This window comes from Hypanus sabinus, chromosome 9 (assembly GCF_030144855.1).
Source record: "Hypanus sabinus isolate sHypSab1 chromosome 9, sHypSab1.hap1, whole genome shotgun sequence".
Classification (NCBI taxonomy): Eukaryota; Metazoa; Chordata; class Chondrichthyes; order Myliobatiformes; family Dasyatidae; genus Hypanus; species Hypanus sabinus.
Window position 1 is genome coordinate 158,286,008 of NC_082714.1, and position 20,548 is coordinate 158,306,555.

Genomic DNA, 20,548 nt, shown 5'->3' on the forward strand with positions numbered 1-20,548 from the left:
CTTTGTAGCCACTTTCAAGGAGAGATGAATTTGGATCCCAAGATCTTTCTGCTTAGCAACACTATTCAACACTGTCCTACACTCATCAATCTTTTGTCACCTTGTCAAAATCTCAAACAAGTTGGTGAGGCATGACCTGCCGTGCACAAAGCCATGCTGGCTTTCCGTAATTAAGCCATGAGTTTCCAAATGCTCATATGTCATAGTCCTAAGATTTTTTTCCAGCAATTTCCTTAAAACTAACATGAGACTCACTAGTCTGTAATTCACAGGATTTTCCCTTGTTCCCTTTTTAAATAGAAGTATAACATTAGCCACTCGCCAGTCCTCTGGGACCTCACCTGTAGCTAGAGGAGACACAAAGATGCTGGTCAAGGGCCCAGCAATCTCATTTCTTTCCTCTTCTAATAACCTGAGGTAAATCCAATCAGGACCTGGGGACTTAACCACCTTTATACTCATTAGGAGGCCCAACACTTTCTCCTACTTGACCTCTAAATGCCCTAACATATGTATACACTCAGCACTAACCTCCTGATCCTCCATATCCTTTTTCCTTAGTAAATACAGAAGCCAAGTTATCATTAAGAACTTCATTCACATTCTTTACATCCAAGCAAATGCTCCCTCCCTTTATCCTTGAGTAGTCCCATCCTTTCCCGAGTCCTGATTAAGGGTCTCAGCTCGAAATGTCAACTGTTTACTCTTTTCCATAGCTTGCCTGGCCTGCTGAGTTTCTCCAGCATTTTGTGTGTGTTGCTTTGAATTTCCAGCATCTGCAGATTTTCTCTTGTTCGTTTTATCATTAATCTGTGCTCAAGTTGTTTTGCATCTTGCAGTCAAATACTACCAGCTGAATTGACAATGTTAATTTTTTTGATGTATTCCCTACAGCAGCTGTACCAGACCTTAACAGATTATGATATAAGGTTCTACATGTATGAGATTTTGAAGGTATGTTGGAAAATATTATTTTGTTTTAAAGATCAGGTATTTGAAACAGGGTGAAAACTAGAGTGCTTGCACCACAGAAACTAGTAACTCCTGATGGTCAATCTCCCGGAATAAATTATTTCCTTGAAGGCATACGCTCAGCTGACTACAGTATTAAGGGGATCATTTGAGGTATTTGCTTCAGTTATGGATTCAAACTAGAGTTCCTTCCGTACCAGAATTTTTGATTCAGATATCATCACTGCTGGCCTGATAAGAAATCAATAAATGATTACCAGGACAGATCTACAGCCGATTTTTGAAGATCTAAAGATAATGTCACTGCAAAGTTTAGGGACATATTAAGTAGGAATGATTACATTGATTTACCATTGAATTAATCAACTGAACTGCAGCCTTTCTTTTAAACAAGCTAGTTCTTCAAAATTGTAATTTGCAGATTCAGATGATGGATGTCAACCACTCAGATTCCTTCCTGAGCATTCAGTACAAAAAGGCTTTCACGATCTTGACATGCTGTATGAAGCACATGCAGCAATGAATTGGTTTGATGTAGGGCAAGGGGTGTCAAAGTTGTGCATTAAGACAATTTTTTAAAAAATGTTAAGCACTCAACATGTCAGGCAGCATAGGTGGAAAGAGGATCTGGGTGAATTTTTCAGATTGAAGACTCTTGATCAGAAATATGGGGAATTTTAGTTGATTTTCATGCACAAATGTTAGTTTGATGTCACAGTTTTCAAGAAGTTGGCTAAAGTTCTCCCTTGCTAGTTGAAAGATTGCTTACCAATGCTCAAATACCACTTGAAAAGTGAGGCTGTTTAAACATGGTAAAAGAGCATGATCTCTGGAGCAATTCTCCCCCTGTCAAACTACATTACAAGAAGCCAACTATCTGCAGTCTTGGCTCACACTTCTGCTGTACTTCACAGCTGTAAGCTGAATTACTTTATCGGTGACATTCTAGAAATAACATTTAAATTGTGAATTGCAGATGGGCAGTATCTCTAAGGGCACATCTCTAAATACATTCTCTGTTGCAACATTGTAATGTTCAGGAATAATTGTCTCCTAGAAATGGTTTTTACCATATTCTTTTGAAATTCTTTCTTTACTCATTGCCAGAAGTTTATCTGCTCGTATGCAGCTTTACAAGTAGAAAGCAAGTTCACTAGAGTTTTCTGGGGAATGAGTTGCATTTTCTTTTTAATCTGCATGCAGAAATTCAAACCTTCGTTTAAGGTAATGCCTTCAATGAAATCATCTTCTGATGCCTCTTTGCTTTAATCAAGTTCCAAGTTTATTGTCATCTAACTGTACATGTGCAATTAAAAAAAAACAATGTTCCTTTGGACCGCAGTGCACCCACAAAACATACATTACGCACAATACATAAAACAAAATATTACTGCAAATAAGTTAATAAGTATAATTCAAAATGCAGGTATTGCACAGCACAAGTAAACAGTAAACACTCAACAGTGCAGCAAACAGCCTGCTGCCCTAGTGATCAGATCTCAGTCATGGCAGGGTATTCATTAGTCACGACAACCTTCTGGTTCAAGAGCCTGATGTTTGAGGGGTAATAACTGTTTCTGAACCTGGTGGTGTGATTCCTGTAACTGTAACTTCCTGATGGCAGCAGCGATAGAAGAGCATGGTCTAGATGATGCATGCTTTCCTGTGTTAGCTCTCTTTGGAGATGTGCTCACTTGGCCTATGATAAAGTGGGTATGATTTTCGATGATCTCTTGGTGACTGTTTGGTCTTAATTTTCTAAATTCCAGACATAGGGTAGGACTTTTTGGTTCAATTGTATGGGGAAATGCACCCAAATTGGTGGTTCAAGATACTTGATGTGACAGAAGAATTCAATAAATTTAGTTACTGATAGGTTGAAATCTTAATGGGACTCCTGTTTTCATCTAAAAATCAACCTCTGTTTGCAGGCCCTGGATTATTGTCACAGTATGGGAATCATGCACAGAGATGTAAAACCACACAACGTTATGATCGACCATGAGCACAGAAAGGTAACAGAAAAGCTGCTGTGTTATTTCTTTGTTTGATTTTGCACATCATGAGATTTCAACTATGGTTGACGTAATTAAGAGTATACATATCTGTGTGGGGAAAATTGGCAAAATGTTTATTCTGTGTCTTCCTGTCCCAATTTTTGTACAAGTTCAAACTTTAATTGATTAGTAAAGGAATTTCATTAGGGAAGGAATTGAGTTTTTAGGCAGAGTGAAAGGTTTGGGAATTAGGACAAATCAAAATTCTTACTGATATACCAGCCAAGGAAACATTTTAAGTAATATGCAGACAACCTGTTGTCTTTAATTTGTTATGGAATAGCTTTGGAGATGCCTCCTTATTGGGATCAGGAATAATTTTGTGAAAGCAGTGAATTATGGACTCTGAGGAATAAATTTTAATGGTTTCTTTGGTGTAAAATTCATTGGAAGGCTTATTACTGCCCATTAAATCAACTTTAAACTAGATTTATTAATCTACATATAGTCTAACAAAAATAGCTATTACCTATAAAAAGTAGTTACACAAAATTTCTGTCAGAGCTGTATTTTTCTCATGCAAAAATGTTCCTGTTGCTGGCGGGAGTATTGATTGGACATCTTGAGAAGCTGATGATGGTCAGCTGCCACTTCCACTTCACACAGCTGCATTGCAGATGAAGGTGTTATGACATTGTTGGTTAGGGAAGTTGCAGGGTTTTGGCATGGAAGTGTTTGGTGGTGCTAATCAATTAGGGATGATTTATGGCTTGAAGGAAGCAGTGTTCCCTTGCACTTACCTGCAAGGCTGGAGTTTATTGTTTTACAAAGTACTTTGGAAACCTTAATGAGTTGCTGCCAGTCAGCATTCTGTGATGTGACTGAGGAAATGACTGATTAAGCTAGAGTTGGGCTGCTGATCAAATGAGCTGTTTAGTCCCGCATGGTGCCAAGCTTCTTGAGTATTGATGAGAGTTGCATTCATCAAGAAGAGTGTGTTTCTGATTTTATTTTGGCTTGTGGATTCTGGAAAAGTTTTGCTTGAGAAATCACGAGGTAGTGACATGCTAATCTGCTTATCTAATCAGAATATTAATCACTTGTTGTGGAGTCCATTAATTGAAGACTCATCTCTGACCGCAAAGTTTCTCATCGCTTCCTCCTCTTTGATATTCTCCATTCTGTTTCCCCTCTCACACCTTCTCCACTTGCCCATCACCTCCCTATTCCTTCCCCCTTCCAAATACCCACTGTCTTCTGTTGACTTCTTTCTTCAGATCTTTACCTCTTCCACTTCCACCCTCCTAGCTTACTTCATTCCCCACTACCCCACCCACCCACCTTTCTCCTCTGTGTTGCAGTTTCACAAGGTTGGCACAGTTTTTTTTTGAAGCAATGCCTGGTATTGTATCTGGCATGTTTTTGTACACTCATCATGGTCGTTCTCTTGGCTTGATAGTAAAAATAAGGGCAGCATGGCTATTTCCTCAGCTCAGGTGACCCAGGTTCAATATTAGCTTCCACAACTGAGTGCAGTTTGTGTGCGTTTCCCTGTGACCATGTGGATTTGCTTGGAGGGTTCCAATTTCCTCCCACACCCCAATCTATTGGTAGACCAATAGATCACCTTAATTTATCCCTAAAGTGTGGGTGAATGGTAAAATTGAGTGATATGGTGGAAAATGGTTCTGCTGCTGATCCTTGTACTTTTAACTTCAAGATAGGTTAGATTTTAGAGGCTAGTTCTGCTCTGAATTTTGATTTAGGAGTACTATATATGACAGCTGGTGTCCTTTTCATGAAAAGACTCAACGTAAGAACTCTGGCAAGGTCTTTCCCTCTTTGGAACAGATGCATGTATAGGCTGTGGTCAAATTATATGTCAAGTTCTGCCATTCCAATTCAGATTTGGTTTGTTAACTTTATGCTAAAACACACTGTTATCCCTAGCTTAGTCTCTGCTATACTTAGTGGTTTTTCCAGGTTGTTCATCAGTTGAAGGAGGATGGAGAATGAACATGAGTTTTCCTTATCTGTGTGTCCTGATGTAATGAGTCTAGAGTTGGTTCAGCTGCCAATACTCTGTTCCTGGTGGACTGTTCTGTATGTGAAGATATACCTGGGAATTCTGAGTTTGGTATGTTCATTGATGTATTGAAATGTCACAATTTGGGCATGTTTCCAGAAATAAATGAGGAATGTGCAGAGGTGACTGGTTGGATGCATCTGTCCTTGTGAAATTTGGCATTGAATTTATGCTGGTTGCCTGTACCTGTGTTGAAGTGAGAAGTAGGACCAATTCAACTATCTAAGAGTGGGTGGATGTGCTACTATAACCATTCTTCTGGATGAATTGTTATAATTGATGTGAACATGCTGTAGATTTAATAAATATAGTCAGACAGCTCACTGATCACGGGTAATGCTGGAGCTTACTAAATTCTGATAGTTGTAATGTTCTATTTCAGTATATTTTTGTAGGTAAGACCTCTGTTACTGCAGGTGAGAGAATCAATAAGGATGCCGTAGTTGATCTTTGGAATGCCGGGAGAGAAAAGTGGGAGGTTTTTTTTTGCTTTTGATTGCCATCCACTGATCCCTGCTGGCAGATGCATTTGTGTGGGTGTCACTTGAGCAAAGGATTGAATAGTCCATGTTATCTCCTGTGGTCCAGCAGCTTACAAATGCTGTGCATGTAAACTGGCATTGAAAGCACTTAAAAGCTTGGATTTGAAAACTGATAGGGTAGAGTACTCTGTTCCTGCAATGCCTGTGCAAAAGATGAGGTTTAAACAAAGGTTTTGAGGTTTGATAGAGTCTAGTGGAGTATGTTAATCCCTTGATTCTAATTATTTCAATGATTTGCTCTGATCTAATCTGATGAAAATGCCTTCTGCAACAATCTGTGATTTGTTTTTTCTTTGACCAGTTGCGGCTGATAGATTGGGGTCTGGCAGAATTCTACCACCCTGGCCAGGAGTACAATGTTCGAGTGGCCTCCAGGTACTTCAAGGGACCCGAACTACTTGTAGATTATCAGGTGTGAACAAACAACATATTGAAACGTCAATACTGCTCTCCTGAATTAATTTACACTGACCATAATTTTTGTTGGATTGTAACCATTTTGCTCTTTATTATATAAGTAAATGACTTTGGTATGAAATAAATAAAAATTGTCAGACAATCCAAAAAGAGAAACAAAAATTAAGATTTGGGTCAATGACCTGACATCAAAACACTGCAGCTGCTGACCTTCATAGTACTTACAGCAATTTTATTTGTCATATTTGTAGCTTCTTTATTTTGCTTTTGTTTAAAATGACAATTTTGATATGTAAACTGTAGATGTGAAACATAGTGCAAAAATCTTCAGATTCTTCAAGTTTTAGTTCAACTTGGGCCACCTTGTGGGTGAACTTGCATTCTATTCCACAAATATCATGTGAGCTAGTGTGATTATAACAGAAAACTTAACACTGTAGTCTCTGCATACTAGATATATCACATGCCACTGATTTCATCAGTGGTAGAAAATAAAGATCATGGGATGATTAAAATAGATGATTAAAACAGTCTGATTGTACAGTTGATTTATCTAGTTAAACTTAAAGTACAGTCTGCCCTCCTTATCCGCGGGGGATTGGTTCTGGGTGCTCAAGTCGGTGGACTTTAGGACTTAGCAGAGCACCGGAGCTTATTTAACCTGTCTCAGTGCGGTGGACTTTAGGTTTCTTAAGTGTTTTATATGCATAGAAAGATAAAATATATGCTGTATACTAAGACAAACATTTGACTGACGCTAATTAATACCAGATGTACCTGTTCTGACTTAGAGAACTTCCAGGTTTTTTTTCGATTCCCGAACTGTGGTAACTTTTGCATGTCCTCCAGTATACTTTAAATCATCTCTAGATTACTTATAATACCCAATACAATGTAACTGCTATTTAAATAGTTGTTATACTGTATTGTTTAAGGAATAATGACAAGAAAAAAAGTCTGTACATGCTCAAACAACAAGTGCTGGAGAGAGAACTTCCGGGTTTTCCCCATCCGTGGTTGGTTGAATCCGCGCATGCGGAACCCGCAGATAAGGAGGGCTGACTGTATTCTGAGAGTTTTAAGTATTCTACGAGGTTTATGTGCTTCTTCATTTTACAATGAATAATAATGATTAACGTTGGTATGGAGGGGCCACTACACAGGATCATTTAAAAGCTGCAGAGGGCTGCGAAGTCTGCTAGCTTCATCGTGGGCACTAGCCTGTCCACCATTGACGACACCTTTAAAAGACGGTGCCTCAAGAAGTCCCTTCAGGTCCCCCATCACTTTGGACATACTCCCATTTTATTACTACCATCAAAGAGGAGGTACAGAAGCCTAAAAACGCACACTTAACAGTTTAGCAACAGCTTCTTCCCCTCCACCTGAGCCTGCAATGAATCAACCCATGAATACTATGCCACTATTTATACTCTTTTTGCACTACTTATTTAATTTAATTTTTGTGTGTATGTATATACAGTGGCATTAGAAAGTTTGTGAACCCTGTAGAATTTTCTCTATTTCTGCTTAAATATAACCTAAAATGTGATCAGATCTTAATGTGTCCTAAAGCTAGATAAAGAGGGCTCATTTAAATAAATAACACAAAAATTATATTCATTCATTTATTGAGAAAAAGATCCAATATTACATGTACTTGTTGGAAAAAGTATGTGAGCCTCTGCGGTAGTACCTTCTACAAAAGCTATTTGGGGTCAAGTGTTCCAGTCACTGAGGTGAGATTGGAGGTGTGGATTGTAGAGATGCCCTGTCCATACTGTAAATTCCAGTGTATAAGCCGAGATTTTGGTCCTAAAATTAGGGGGTCGGCTTATACAGAGGGTGTCATCTTTGGAAAAATGAATACACAGAAGACGGGTCATATTTATTGGCTGTTTTTGAGTCAAATTAATTCCACTGTCGACGCATGAATTCTTTGAATGGTTTGTTTAAACTCACATCTAGTGGCTGGAGCATGGATGTCAAACCACCAGGGATGACGGTAGTGTCCGTATTTTCAGCTTTTGATGTTGCTTTTGTCTCACCTGACAAGTGCACTTTGAACATGTCCCAGACAAGTAGTGACTTTTCCTTCCTGAAACCTTCTGGACGTCGACGCCACACCTCAACCCACTTCAAGCAACCCGCTTTGTCCATCCAGTCGCGTTCTTGAACGTAAACAACACCCTGCGGGAATTTTCTAAGCAATCTTTGTTTTTTCGTCTCAACACAAAATCGTGTCTATTCATAAATCGGGTGCACCAACTTCGTGAAGCTGACCTCACAGTGTTTCTCGGCCCATTCCAATACTTAAACTCAAATCATTTCTCTGGTAACAGTATCCAGACGATCGCTGGTGCTTCACCCACTCTAAAGCTTTTTCTTCGTGTTCTGGACACTGGCATCTTTTCCCGCGGTTTGCACATTTCATCTTTGGCATTTCCCTCAGCGTGTCCTCTGCTTTTCTCCATTCTCTCACTTGTTTCTCATTTACACTAAACTTCTTAGCAGCTGCAGAATTATTCGTTCCTTTAGCAAGATCTACAACCTTCAGCTTGAAGCCAGCATCATATCTCATTCGTTTTAATCTTCTGTAGATGGTGGTCACAAACTCAATACTGAGTACATACACGTACTGATCCCGCCACCCTATGTTATGTTTTAACGAGATTACGATGGGCGCTAAATGGTTTCATGGGGGTTACATTTCAGAGGATTCTTTACCATTGGGCACCTAATCCAAAACTTCACTCCCTGATTTATTTATTAAGAATTCGCTTATAATGCCCTACAATATGTATACCTATTAGCAGGTACTGGTTTACAAAATTTTCAGGTCCAGGATCTGGCAAAGCTGAGCACCGGCATGTGAGATCTTGTGATCTTTTCTGGCTAAATCAAAAACCTCTACAAAAGGGGTCGGCTTATACAAAGGTAACATGAAAAAGTCACTTTTTTAACCTTGAAAATGAGGGGGTTGGCTAATACTCCAGGTCGGCTTATACAACAGAATTTACGGTATGTTAAGACATACGAAGTCAGGTTACTGACAGAGCCTGCTCTTTTCAAATAAGATCCTTTTATGTGCACCATGCCTCAATCAAAACAACTTTTAGAGGACCTTAGAAGAAGAATTGTAGCAATGCATGAAGCTGGAAAAGGCTACAAAAGCATTTCTAAAGACCTGAGTGTTCATCAGTCCACACTAAGAGAAATTGTTTCCAACTGGAGGAAACTCAGTACTATTGCTACTCTCCCTAAGAGTGGGCATCCTGCAAAGATCACAGCAAGAGCAGAACAAGTGCAAGAGGTGAAAAAGAACCCAAAGGTAACAGCAAAAGACCTGCAGAAATCTCTGGAACTTGTTCATGTGTCCACTTTAAGAAAAACATTGAACAAGAATGGTTGTCATGCAAGGAAACCACTGCTCTCCCAAAAACAATATTGCTGCATGTCTCAACTTTGCAGATCACCTAGATGTTCTACAACGTTTCTTTGACCATGTTCTGTGAACAGATAAGACAAAACATGGAAATAGAAACAAAGAAAACTTACAGCACGATACAGGCCCTTCGGCCCACAAAGCTGCGCCGAACATGTCCTTATCTTAGAAATTACCTGGGGTTACCCATAGCCCTCTGTTTTTCTGATCTCCATGTACCTTGACCAGGAGTCTTTTAAAAGACCCTATCGTATCCGCCTCCACCACCATTGCCGGCAGCCCATTCCACACACTCACCACTCTGCGTTTTTTTAAAAAAAAGTACTTACCCCTGACATCTCTGTACCCAGGCTAATTGTTGTAATGCTTGAATCAAATTGTTGTTCAGGAAAATATTAACTTTTTGGCAGAAACGCACAATGCTATGTTTGGAGGAAAAAGGGGCATGGTGGAATGAGCATTATGGTCTGGGACTGCTTTGCTGCAATCATTGAAGGAGCAAAGAATTCAAAACTGTATCAAAACACTTTGCAGGAGAATGTCAGGGTAGCAGTCCATCACCTGAAGCTTAATAGAAGTTGGATAATACAACAAGACAATGATCTGAAAGATAAGTAAATTAACAACAGAATGGTTTAAAAAGGAGAAAATTTATGTTTTGGAATGGCTGAGTCAAAGTCCTGACCTTAATCCAATAGAAATGTTGTGGAAGGACCTGAAGCAAGCAATTCACGCAAGGAAGCCCACCAACATCCCAGAGTTGAAGCAGTTTTGGAAGGAGGAATAGCCTAAAATTCCTCCAAGCTGATGTGCAGGACTGATCAGTTACAGGAAACGTTTGATTAAAGTTGTTGCTGTACAAGGTGGTCACACCAATTACTGAAACCAAAGGTTCACACATTTTTTTCCAACAAGTACATGTAATATTGGATCATTTTTCTCAATAAGTAAATGAACATTGTTTTTTGTTATTTATTTAGTTAAGTTCTCTTTGTCTATTTTTAGTACTAACATGAATATCTGATCATGTTTTAGTCATATTTAAGCAGAAATAAAGTAAATTCTACAGTGTTCACAAACTTTCTAGCACCACTGTATGATACTTATTGTAATGTATGGTGTTTTTTACTGCTGCTGCAGAGGAACAACATATCTCAGCAATATTAAACCTGATTCTGACTGACTGGAACAGTGAAAAGTTAGTTTATATGGGTGTCTAGAAGTTGAGTGTTCGTAACTCAGGGTGATCTTTAATTAAATGTTATACCAGAATAAATCCAATGCTACCAGCCTCTAATAAAATGCAGTAACTCCAAAAGGAGATGTTAAGAAAAGATAGTAGCTGAATGATGGGTGGAAAATTTGTTAATTTGGAATTCTCTGTGCTTCAGAACTTTGGCAATCATTTTCCTCCAGGATGCATTTTAGCACTTGACCCCAGGCTAATTGTCGTAATGCATGAATCAAATTATTGTTCAGGAAAAAATCCTGAACAATATTGTTCACTTTCCACTTCAAGACAATATATTTTGCACAATGATCATACCCTGAAATTCTTTTGGAAGTGAGTTAATAAGTTTTTTGTTTCAATTTTTCAAATAGTACTCTATAATTATCATTGTGGTAAAAATTATTTTGCTTGGTTTATTGCAGATGTATGATTACAGTCTAGACATGTGGAGTTTAGGTTGTATGCTTGCTAGCATGATATTCAGAAAAGAGCCATTTTTCCATGGCCATGACAATTATGATCAGGTAAGAACATCCACTTTTTACAAGGTCCTATTTTGAAAAATGTGTCTTCTGACTACTACCATATGCTGTTGATTGGGTCTAACACCTGACCATTAATGGCTTTACATTCAGCCCATGTGCATTCATCTTTGTTGAATAATCAAGATTACCAAATTAGTATTGGTAGAACTTGTAGTGTTGATCTCCGTCAGGTTGGGGTAATTAACCACAAGCTCCTAGTTAGAAGACAATGCACTTTGTATTAATGAAAGTTCACAGAGTGATCTATTTCTCTTTTATAAAAGATCATTTCATTCACTGCAGCTAACCCCAACCAGGAAAGTAGTGTTGAAATTGGTTAATCTTGGTCTCAACAGATAATTTAATAAAATACTAGTTGATCAGTATCCTAATATTTATTTACCCACTCTGTGGTTCATGAGGCCACATCAGGTGCCTATTTCCTTTAATGGAATTTCCTTGCTTTCAATTTGAGATAATTTGATTGTTCTACGGTACATGGTGTTATATTCAGACTAAAAATTAAAACTCCAGTGCAGAGGAATGATTAGTGTGACATTATGATTAATAAGGTACAGAATTTCTGATATTGTAACATCTGACATAATTATAGTGTGTTATTAGGTTGTGAACATAAATTATATACTCTGGAGTTTAGTTATACATTGTATATAAAAATTATATAAATAGTTCCATGAAATATGTCACTAGGTTCTTGTAAGTTACAAGTGTTCATAAAGGATACAGACAGTATTTTTTGCTGCCTTTTATACCCACTGGCATTCTTAACTATTGTTCATTTGTTCACTGACAAAAGCTCTGCCTCTCCTGTCTATCACTGGAAACCAAATCTTCCTTTACCTTGATACTTTAGTCTAACCTCCCTAAAACTTCGCTAAAAGAATGTGACACATTGAAGATTTTAAAATCCAAGTTGGGTGTAGAAAACATCTTAACCTGCAGGTGGAGAAAAAGTGTTTTGGACTGATGTCCATAAAGTCCTTTACTGAGGAAGGGCTGGAAAATAGATATGGATGAACAAGACAATCTGTCAATTGTAGTTGACCTGTCTAAAAGGAAGTGTAACTATCTCTCTTCTGCCCCACACCCCCAATTCCATCTCCTTCCTCCCAAATAAACAGCAGTATCTAGTTGTTCTTAAATTATGGGGGGAGGGGTTACCCTTGTCTAAATTGTCACTTCAGGGCATCCTCCATTTTACATGTTCCGGTTCTGTAGGAAGGGTTTATATATACAGGTGGCCCGTTTTTCGAACATTCGCTTTACGACAGCTCGCTGTCACTAAAGACCTACATTAGTACCTGTTTTCGCTAACCAAAGAGGATTTTGGCTTTTATGATAAAAAGACGCCCATTTTATTTGTGTTTACTTGAGAAAGACTACCATGACTGTGAAGCCTTGTGCGGGCAGTTGTGTGCGCATGCGTGTATGTGTTGATTTTTTTTCTCCAAATCGATTTTGGCTCGCTGTCTTCCCAATTCTGTTAAGTGAAACTATACCGTACATACAATATTTCTACCTTATATAGGCTGTATACTTATATCATTCCTGCTTTTACTATATGTTTGTGTTATTTTTGGTTTTATGTGCTATTTGGTATGATTTGGTAGGTTATTTTTTTGGGTCTGAGAATGCTCAAAAATTTTTCCCATATAAGTTAATATTAATTGCTTCTTCACTTTACGACATTACGGCTTCCAAACAGTTTCTTAGGAACCTCTACCTTCGGATAGTGGGGGAAACCTGTATACATAAAATTATTATTTCATGAATCATTATAATTCAAATTGTCCTCACAGGTTTAATATTATATCGTAAAATCAATTAAACTAAATCAGGATGTGACTTCACTGACAAACCCATGATTAACTATAGTTATGGTGGATTTGCTTACTCTGTTCAACGTTTCAACCTACATTGGGACTGCCTCAAGACTTAATACTTAGAATACAGGCACACCTTAGAAATTGCAACACGTTCAAAAGATTGCAGCTTTAACACCAATGAGTGAATGGTGTTACACTGAGTATGCAAGAGTGCACTGTTAGAACTATTGAAGCAATGACTTAAGTTACAAAGCACAACTGGTAATATATTATGGAAAATAGGTTTATGTCTCTGATTGCATGGTCAGAAAAGATATTAGTTTGATATCAAAATTGTTGCATCCCTTCAGTGTGTTTCTTAATGATAACATTGTTTTTTATAAAGAAAATAATAATTGGTTAATTAATAATTAAAACTTGTGATCTGACTTGCTGTATAATCTTCTTTCCTCCAAATTATTTCTATTTATTTTCCTCTGTCACTGAAGTTGGTCAGAATAGCTAAAGTGCTAGGCACAGAAGACCTATATGACTACATTGACAAGTACAACATTGAGCTGGACCCTCGGTTTAATGACATCCTGGGCAGGTTAGTAAACATCCCTTTTGTTTGTGTTTAAAATGAAACAATTAATTATTCACTAAAAAGAAATTTATGTAGTGCCTCACAAGAACATCCAGACAAAATTTGTTTCATAATTGTAAGACAAAAATTGAATACACCATTCTTTATGTTTCAGACATTCCCGTAAAAGATGGGAACGCTTTGTCCACAGTGAGAATCAGCATCTTGTCAGTTCAGAAGCACTGGATTTCTTGGATAAGCTGCTACGATATGATCATCAAACACGCCTAACAGCAAGGGAAGCTATGGAACATCCATATTTTTGTAAGTCCTGTTCACTCTGCTTACTGGGATTGTTCCAAATTCTAGTGGGAAGGACACCTTTCCCCTATTCTGTTTGACTTTAAGCCACTGAGGCGTAGGATGAAAGTGAGTTCTGTTGCTGAGGATGAGTGAGAACATAGGAGTGATCTTAATGCATGTTTCGTAAAAGCAGTGGAGGTTGGAGGCCCGGATGTGGCCTGTCCTGGGGTAGTAGGGCTGTTGTGTGTGTGTGGTGGGGGGGGGGGGGAGGAGGAGATTGTTTTGTTGCTGCTGTCCTGTTGTTGTTGCTTGTGTTGTTCCTTGAACATTGTGGATATTCCATGTGTGGTGCCCCTAGCACATCCTTAGGTTGTGTTGGTTGTTAACACAAACAGCGCATCTCTCTGTGTGTTTCGATTTACTATGATAAATAAGCGAATACGAGTTTTCTCTTTGCCTCTGTACTGGAAATGAGGAATAGATTTTTTTTTTAAAGACTTTTATAATAGTTTTGAATTAGACTTAACTTCAAAGCTGATCATGTCTTTTCAGTAAAATTCTGTATAAATCATGAATGCTTATACCAAGTTTTGATTCTGCTTTATCCTACAGACCCAATTGTGAAAGACCAATCCCGAATGGGCTCCTGTGGTAACATGCCAACAGGCAGCACTCCAATCAGCTCAGCCAGTATGATGTCAGGTCAGTTCCAGTGCCATTAGCAACTTGAGAGACATCCATTCAGTTTAAATCTGCACAAAAAGCTTCTGTTCCTTTGTGAGGTTAATTTTATTCAATATGCTTCTTGTACAGGGATATCTGCAATGCCAACCTCTTCACCACTGGGACCCCTAGCTGGCTCGCCAGTCATCTCTGCTACCAATACCCTCGGGACGCCGGTTCCTGCCACTGCTGGGGCCCAGCCTTGATGTCGCCCTCCTGACTACTTGTAACCCTGGCAACAGCCTGGTCACCCCTTTTCTGCCCCTCCCTTCCACCTCACTCCTCCTTGGAAGCACGGGGAACCAGCTGAGCTTGTCACGTCTGAGCAGTTGCTTATGGATTCTCTTCAGTTCAATCATTTTGAAAAGGAAAAAAAATGGCTGATTTTTACTTGAGAAATTTTTCTTTTGTGTTTTGTATGTTACAAACTTAGAGACAGTATACCTCTTTTAGTCCTACCTAGGCCATATGTAATGCCTCTGTCAAAAATTGTTGCCTACACGAGAGCACTTGTTCAGTGTTACCACATTTCTTCCCCCAAAGGTTTTTGAGTGAAGTTTGAGCAGACGATGTCAAATTCTGGAAGCATTGTCTGCTGCCATAACTTAGTAACTCGGAAATAATTTATTTTGAAATAATCAGGTTTTTTTTTTCATTCAAGTCTTTTTACCAGCAATGCGATTTGAAACTTTGCCATCTAAAATCCAAGTGGCCAGAATTGGCTATGCTAAGGGAGCTCATCTCTGACCTGAAACACATTGGAAACATTAAATACTGGAAGCACAACATTAAATTTATACTGTGCTTTTCAAAGTACTCTGGTTAAACTGCTGTTATTTAAGAGTATCTTGAAAGCTAATTTGTTCCTCTTTACTTTTTTTAAAACACATTTCTTGCTTGGACAAACCAAGTGAACCATGGGCTTTCCTCTCCTGTCTTTGTCCCAAGCACAGCACATCATAAAGTTACTTTGGATAATGCAACTGTTTTTGGAGTTTGAATTGGTTTCAGACTCGTGGACTGAGAAGTTTTTAACAGCTTTGAGAATGCTTCCACAAAAACAACAGGCAGCACGAATATCATTAATGCCACGTATCGACCACTTTATATGCTCATTTCCCATTGATTCTACTGTTTTTTTTCCAGTTGCCTTTTATTTAAAGCAGTTAAAGGGAAGTGGGGACCCATTGAATCAGCAAATGGGTTCAGCCTTTTTTGGTAGGGTGGGGAAGGAAAATTTGTGGGTGTTTTTTTGTTTTAAGGAAATTGTTTAGAAGCGAGGCTGCTGCTGGTGATTAGTGAGATGGCAGTTGAGTAAATACTGTGTTTGACTACATTTTATTAAACAGGCCCTGGTTACACATTCATCATCCAATTAGGTGCATTATTTCTTCTTTCCACTGTGCATTTTACCACATGGTGTTTTCATCTGCCTTTTCAGATCCATTGGGTCAGACTGAATGATTGGGCAAGCTCACTCATGCACCTGGATGCTAGAGTGATGAGGCACTTTCTGTACCTCAGTGAGTGCTGGGGCTTATTTGCATTGTGCATGTTTATATGCAGAAACTTGTGTTTAATGCAGTGGCCATACATTACAATGCTATTACAGTGGTGGTACCCATATACATATTAGTAAAAAGCAGAGCAGTGTTGTTTGCTTTGTGAACATCAGTGACCCCCAAACCAGTTCCAGTCAAGGAAATAACATTTTAGGAGGTATGTATGCATTATTTTGTTTTATTCACCCATTAAACTGGTTGTCCGTGAGCTGCTTGGAAATGCAAATTTGGAGTGGTGTCAGACTCTAAAAGCAGTGATCATTGGTACATATGTGAAAATAGACAAAAGATATTTCCAGTCACTTGTTTTTTTTTGTGTGGCTCTTGTGTATCCCTTGTTTGGGGAATGGGTTGGGGGTGGTCAGTGTGCATTTGTGGATAATCCAATTTGGTTTCAATATGGGAACAAGAAACAGCTTCCTCTCGATATATCAAATTTTGTTGAGATACTTGTCTCTTCTAAACACACCTCATGTAAATAAGCAGCGAAGATCATCACCAATTCCTCTTACGGGACTTCAATTTCAAAGAAAACTAAAATGAAAGTTATAGGAAGCACTGTGGTATCTTAATTTACTTTTGTGGGGTGTGAATGATCTAACGTAATCATTGGAGTAGTATTTTGGCTTAATATACTGAAATTATTACTAAAATGTTTTAGCAATGCAAGTTAGCAGCCATTTTGGATATTTGGCCCTAATTTTGGTATATTCTTAGTATTGCTCATTTAGTTTGTTCTGAACAAATTATAATGAAATCCCCTGTCCCCATAATGAGTGCCACAAGTGTGTGTGATGTTAACACTCGTGCTTTCCTTTCTAAACTCACATTCCATTGCTGCAGATGGTTCATTAGCACAATGATACTGCAATGCATTGTATATGTTACTGTTTTGCAGTAAATATTTGAAACCCCTCTCCTACCAGTATAATTTTATAGCATTTCTGGGCATGGAGTATCAGAACTCCACTAACTAGGTCCACGATCTGCTTTTCAAACTGCAGTAACTTGTCTGAATTTCGGACCTGTGCAAAACTTAAGACTTTTTAATAAAAGTGGTAAAATGCCCCAAGGATCTTTTGTGGTACACTGCATGTCATATGACTTGTAGTTTCATTGGTCTGTCTTGGTTTGCATTTAGCAACCTCATTCTTATATACATCCATCTGTAAGAAGTCGACATTTAGCAACGTGTTTGCAGCAAAATATCAACACCATCGATTGGTTGAAGATGGAACTAACAAAAAATTTGCTCAAAGGGTTAAAATTTACACCAGTTGCAATCCAGTCTTAAACATTTTTTTACTGTTTGATTTACTGCCTCCTTAATACACTTGGATATCCAGTCCATTCAGTACTGCACTTTGCTGATTCTGTTGGATACTGCTGAGCCTCCTGGCAATGTCCGATCATAGAGAATCAGAGGCGTGTGTCTCTTAAAGCTCATGGATCCACCTAGACCTTTGTGTGTATGAATTACTGGTCCTATAGCTTCAGCCCTGATGATTAAAATAGAAATCATAAAAAAACATATCTATTGAATTTCCGACCAAAACCAAATGTGTTAGAAGGTTGTAGATGTCAATACAAATCTGGCAATGCCTCTCTTTTTGAAAACAAACCTATGCCCATGTATATTTACATAATTAAATGGAGCTAATTGTTATCTTGCAGTCTTAGGAATAACTAATTTAGTTGTGAAATGCATTTAGACTTGATAGGTAATCTGTTTAAAGAAAATAAATTGCTAAAGTTGCAAGTCTCTGTTTTGTTTAAAAATTAATGAGTAAAACACAATCTCAGTTTAACAAAATTTCACCTGAACTCATAAACTCTTGGTTTCATTGTGATCGAACTGAATCATCAAATCTTTTGGCAAGACCAATGCACATAGAAAACTTAACCTCGGAGGCGTGAAAGAAAATTGTCCACTTTTTGTTGGATATCTTCTACCCCAAATTACTTGTGACCTACATGTTTTTGAAAATTTAATCAATGAAATTATTGAATTTTTAAGTAAAATTGTTGCAGTCATTTGATAAGGTTCAGAGTTGATGTGTTTTTCTTCTAACTTTTTGAGCAGAGTGATAAGGCACCTTTTGCAGGTTGGAGATATCTGCTCTGGTGCTTATCACCTGTAATAATTATTATTACTACAGTTCTTCAGCCCCTCCTCTGACTCCAGATGCATTATATATTGTATTCCAGAGTTTCTCAGTGCAGTTGGGGGTGGTAAGGAAGGTAATGAGCTTGGTATTAGCATTTTACAATTGTGACTACTATTGAAGCTATATAATCTTGCCCTAATCAGTGTTACTCTTTTGAGAAGATATCACAACGGCCTGATCGAAGTCCCTCCCTTTATTACTCAAGTCTCATCCTCACTCTCCATGCTCTTAACTTGACCAGATTGGGATCTGTTGTAATATTTCTGAATGATTGCAGTGTACTGAGCATTCATGACAAACTGACCACACAAAATCTTACAATGCAATAATGTGTCACTTTACTGGGACAATGAATGCCAATATAGTGCTGTGGCTCTTGTAACTCAGTCTTGCAAGAGCTATATCAGCCCGGGGGTTCGGGTGGACTGTTTGTTGTTAAATTACTGTGTCAGGATTTGTAACCAATTCCAAGTAGAAGTAACTGGATAAAAAAAGCAGAAATTATTTTGAAAATTCTGAATCTCTGTTGCGTTTATATACAAGTAGTTGTGATTTGTATTTTCCCCTCTGGGGTGTGTGCAAGCACTTTCAGTGGATCACAAACTTCAGATTTTTCATCACTGCATTGTTTCCCACGTGCCTGGGCTATCGGGCATCTGCAGGTTGACAAAAGGACATAGAATGTAATCATGATTATTGGAATAAACCATCAACGCATTTGAGTAAAGCCCACAGAAGCTGCATGAGGAGATCAAGTCATCGGAACTTTGCTACAGTATTTGAGAGGAAAGAAACGTCTGTAATAACATTAACTGAATGTTGTTTTATCTGGTTACTGGATATAACATTTAACTTTATTTTGTAGATTTATTTTTACACACATAGTTTGAGCACTGTAGATAGCAAAAGAAATATTGCTTGAAGATGTACTTTCTGATTGACGTGCGCTTTCCTATAACAAGCAACTGAGCGGACGGAAACTGGTTTGCAGCAACAGTGTATCTTGGTTGGACTTCTGCCACTCGTTGCAGGATTGCAATGTTAACTGCATCTGTAAATTGCCTTTGTGTTCAGAAAAAAATTGTGCTTCAGCACTTGCATCATAATTAGATTTTGAAGGTTAAAAGCCAATATTTTACAATGCTGCTGAATTCTAATCTGTTTAAAAATGCAAGAAAATTCACTCGTAGAAGTAACCTGTTTTTAAATGTTGGGAATCTAAAGAAAACAGGTTGTAGTTTTATTCTTGTTAAACTGAAATTGATAAATATGTGCTAGAGGGAAAACATGAAAATTGTGCCATACAGCGTGGGTTTTTTTTTTGTTCTGCTTTTGTTGCAAATGTTGAATGAATGCGAATACAAGAATCGTGACAGCCTGCCATATGGGTGCTTGGGACAGAAATACCTTCATCCATCAAAACCTCTTTCCCTTTCCTTCAGTATTTTTCTAAAGTTGAATAGAGGGGAGATGGGATTTTGATGGTGTCTAGATTAATTTTAATTAACATTTACAACTGTAACGCTTTGGGGAAAATAGTGCATTTTAAATCAGAATGTCCTCTTCAACAAAGCTTAGGATGTTCTATGTGGAAAGTGCACCTCTTCAATACTGCATTCACATTACACTTTAAAATAGACTGGATTATGTGTGTGTATGTGTGCGTGTGTATATAAGATGATTGTGGTCCACATAGTGTTCCAGTGCTCATTTTTACTTGACCTTGTGTCAGTCACACTAATTCCAATTTAGTTAATGGGTCAAAATATGGTACAATGCCATTATAAATATACAGGTGCGTGTTCGCTGTGCAGTGGTGCTACTGTACCAAATAAATATTCTACCACGTCACTATGCCTTTGCAGCAGTGTCTAATTGATATTACAGGAATTAAAAGGAGTTGGCTTTCCTTGAAGGTGAAACTTAAACATTTTCAGGGTTCCCATATTTTAATATTGGGACATTTGTCCGAGAATGCTGCCCTATCATTCTCTGGGGCCCTTCTATTCAAAGTCTTGCTCAGAGAAGGATTTTAACATATGATTTTCTTTTTATTTTTGTTTTCAGCTATTTATAGTCTCTACTGATCTTGGCATGACAGCTCCTTTCATGAAGGTTTCCCCCATAAAACTTTGCAAGTTCATCCATTGCCTGGCATAGAACACC

The 20,548-nt window shown here is 38.1% G+C and overlaps 1 protein-coding gene across 2 annotated transcripts in view; it reads left to right on the forward strand.

The window, feature by feature from the left end:
- The window catches only part of LOC132399960 (casein kinase II subunit alpha), a 123,592-nt gene extending 103,906 nt beyond the window's left edge, over positions 1-19,686 (forward strand). For both annotated transcript variants that reach the window (XM_059980940.1, XM_059980939.1), the window contains 8 exons: positions 895-954; positions 2,904-2,987; positions 5,899-6,009; positions 11,113-11,214; positions 13,550-13,650; positions 13,802-13,950; positions 14,542-14,631; positions 14,743-19,686. In XM_059980940.1, the coding sequence (XP_059836923.1) occupies positions 895-954; positions 2,904-2,987; positions 5,899-6,009; positions 11,113-11,214; positions 13,550-13,650; positions 13,802-13,950; positions 14,542-14,631; positions 14,743-14,858 (813 nt within the window). In that variant the 3' untranslated portion in view covers positions 14,859-19,686. The remainder of the gene's footprint in view (positions 1-894; positions 955-2,903; positions 2,988-5,898; positions 6,010-11,112; positions 11,215-13,549; positions 13,651-13,801; positions 13,951-14,541; positions 14,632-14,742) is intronic.
- Positions 19,687-20,548: the final 862 nt, after the last annotated feature.